The sequence below is a fragment of the Eschscholzia californica genome, unplaced genomic scaffold (assembly GCF_041429995.1).
Source record: "Eschscholzia californica isolate CP2 unplaced genomic scaffold, dmEscCali1.0.p SCAF_3, whole genome shotgun sequence".
In the NCBI taxonomy this organism is placed as follows: domain Eukaryota; kingdom Viridiplantae; phylum Streptophyta; class Magnoliopsida; order Ranunculales; family Papaveraceae; genus Eschscholzia; species Eschscholzia californica.
The window spans coordinates 17,058,143-17,061,104 of record NW_028238420.1 but is presented as its reverse complement, the minus strand read 5'-3'; the positions used below and the strand labels follow the sequence as shown (position 1 = coordinate 17,061,104).

At 38.4% G+C, this 2,962-nt stretch overlaps 1 protein-coding gene across 1 annotated transcript; it reads left to right on the top strand.

Moving 5' to 3' along the window:
* The first annotated feature begins 594 nt into the window (after positions 1-594).
* LOC147548756 (tyrosine/DOPA decarboxylase 2-like) lies at positions 595-2,665 on the top strand. Its single transcript, XM_086669769.1, has one exon. The coding sequence runs from the start codon at positions 862-864 to the stop codon at positions 2,458-2,460; it is 1,599 nt and encodes a 532-aa protein (XP_086525895.1). The 5' UTR covers positions 595-861; the 3' UTR covers positions 2,461-2,665.
* The last annotated feature ends 297 nt before the right edge of the window (positions 2,666-2,962 follow it).

Here is a 2,962-nt window from a genome sequence, read left to right as displayed (position 1 = left end):
GGGAATACTTCAACAAAAAAAATATATATACTACGGGGAATAAAGATTTTGGTCATTTGAGTCTAAAAATCAGTATATTTCCTGTTACTGTTTAATCCTTATCTTCAACTTTACATCCGACTACCAACACTTCCGATCATCATTACCACCACTCTTTCTTTTCCTCCCCTCTCTCCTTGTTCGAACGAAGAGTAGCCCTTCGCTAGAAAAACCGATGTGGTTCGGGGAAATTTCCCCAAACTAGAGCACCCCGATCTAGCGTGGGGCTGTGGGCTTTTACCCCAAATCAGATCAGTTGTTCTGGTTTGTCCTTCACCGAGAGACAGAGAGAGAGAAAAAAAAAAAATGGTAGTACCGGTCGGAGGTGGGACACAAAGATTAAAAGATAAAAAATAACAAATTGATATTAAAGTTATCTCTTAACTCAAATATGATTGACCAAAGTCTGTATTATCCGTTCAATATTTTGGATGTTCTAAAACGGTGGTGGGATTAAAGACACATAAATCTTACAAACATCCACAAGGATTTGGCTCGTAAGCAGTCAGCTATTTTGACTCATAAGTCAGCCGATTAATTCACGAGGAAAGAAAGCAAGCGTTCAAAACGTGGTGAAGCTGGTGGGAGAAATATTTAGCTCCATCACCATGACCTTGGCCTTTGATCCCTATTTAAACACCTATTACCCATCTTATACTTCTCACAAGTAGATCTTCCTCTCTACTTGTTTCTCTTTCTAGTTGTTTTCCTTTGTATTCCTCCATTCACAAACCCTAGCCCAAAACTCCACCAGAAACCACATTTTCTATCCAATAACCACTTCATTTAGCGGGAAACCTCCCATCATCATCTCAAAAAGAGATGGGTAGCCTTAACACTGATGTTCTTGAAAATAATACAGCTTTTGGTGTTAACCCACTAGACCCAGAAGAGTTCAGGAAACAAGGTCATATGATCATTGATTTTCTAGCTGATTATTATAGAGATATCGAAAAATACCCCGTTCGATCCCAAGTTGAACCGGGTTATCTTAGTAAAAAACTTCCAGACTCTGCTCCATATAATCCGGAACCACTCGAAGCAATCCTTGAAGATGTGAAAAATGAAATTATTCCAGGATTAACACAATGGCAAAGTCCTAATTACTTTGCTTATTTCCCATCAAGTGGTTCAGTGGCTGGTTTCCTTGGTGAAATGTTGAGTACTGGTTTTAATGTTGTTGGATTCAATTGGATGTCATCACCAGCTGCTACTGAACTCGAAAGTATTGTCATGGATTGGTTCGGAAAACTTCTTAAGCTTCCTAAATCTTTCTTGTTTTCAGGTAATGGTGGTGGAGTTTTACAAGGAACTACTTGTGAAGCAATTTTATGTACACTAACTGCAGCCCGAGATCGTACTCTAAACAAAATAGGTCGTGAACACATCGGTAAGTTAGTAGTTTACGGGTCAGATCAGACTCATTGTGCACTACAAAAAGCAGCTCAAATAGCTGGCATTAACCCGAAGAATTTTCGTGCTGTGACAACTTTTAAATCCAATGCTTTTGGTTTAGCTGCGGATACCCTTAGAAGTGTAATTCTTGAAGATGTTGAAGCCGGTTTAATCCCACTGTTTGTATGTCCTACGGTTGGTACTACTTCATCTACTGCTGTCGATCCTATCGGGCCTATCTGTGAGGTTGCGAAAGAGTTCGGAATGTGGGTCCATATCGACGCGGCGTATGCGGGAAGTGCTTGTATTTGTCCTGAGTTTAGGCATTTCATTGATGGAGTGGAGAATGCAGATTCATTTAGTCTTAATGCACATAAATGGTTTTTTACAACTTTGGATTGTTGTTGCCTTTGGGTTAAGGACCCAAGTGCCCTAGTTAAGGCTCTAAGTACAAACCCTGAGTACTTGAGGAACAAAGCTACAGAGTCTAGGCAAGTAGTTGACTATAAAGATTGGCAAATTGCACTGAGTCGACGATTCCGATCTTTGAAGCTTTGGATGGTCTTACGTAGTTATGGTGTGGCTAATTTAAGGAACTTTTTGAGGAGTCATGTTAAGATGGCTAAACAATTCGAAAATCTTATTGCCATGGATAATAGATTTGAGATTGTTGTGCCTAGGACCTTTTCTATGGTCTGCTTTCGACTTTTGCCACCGATGAAAAAGAGGGTGTGTGTCAACGGGGTGTATGAAAACGGTGTAAATGGAGAAGCTCATGAGAATGCCGTGGTACATGAAGAAAATGAAGATCAATTAGCCATAGCAAACAAGCTTAACCAAGTTTATTTGGAGTCTGTTAATGCAACTGGCAAAGCTTATATGACTCATGCCGTAGTGGGTGGTGTTTATATGATACGTTTTGCAGTTGGTGCAACCTTAACCGAAGAACGTCATATTAACCTTGCGTGGAAGGTAATGCAAGAACATGCTGATATGATTCTCGATAAATATGATCTTCTGTGTTAATAAGTATAAACGGTGTAATTAATCGAATGACCCATGTAAGCTCAAAGCTTGAGGAGCGTAAAAGATGCAAGAGATCAGCATTGGAGAAATTGGACGAAAATATAATTACATGTTTATTTTGATTGGGGTACCTTAATTTTTCCTACTTCGGGCTTTGTTAAACTATTTATTCATATTGCAGTAATAAAATTTTCTTAGCACAAAATTTGTTCTATGGTTATGTGTAAAGTCATAATTTTAAGCTTTATCCATGGTCTAGTGTTTATTTATGTTTCTCTCTTCTCACATATTCTGACCAAATGCGATCGACCACGTCACTTTTTAATCTGTGATTAATTCTAAAATTCGAATTTTTAGCATTTTTCCAATTTTCTCGATCTAGATTTTTCTACTTTGTTAGGGTGATGATGATAGTGATGATGAAGTAGACCGAAAAGGTAAAACAAAGTATACCATGAAACCCTACTCCCCATAAATACTTGTTTAGTTTTAATGCTATTTG

Excerpts from the sequence above, each read along its gene's own strand:
- LOC147548756 (XM_086669769.1), top strand. The coding sequence starts at position 862 with ATGGGTAGCCTTAACACTGATGTTCTTGAAAATAATACAGCTTTTGGT.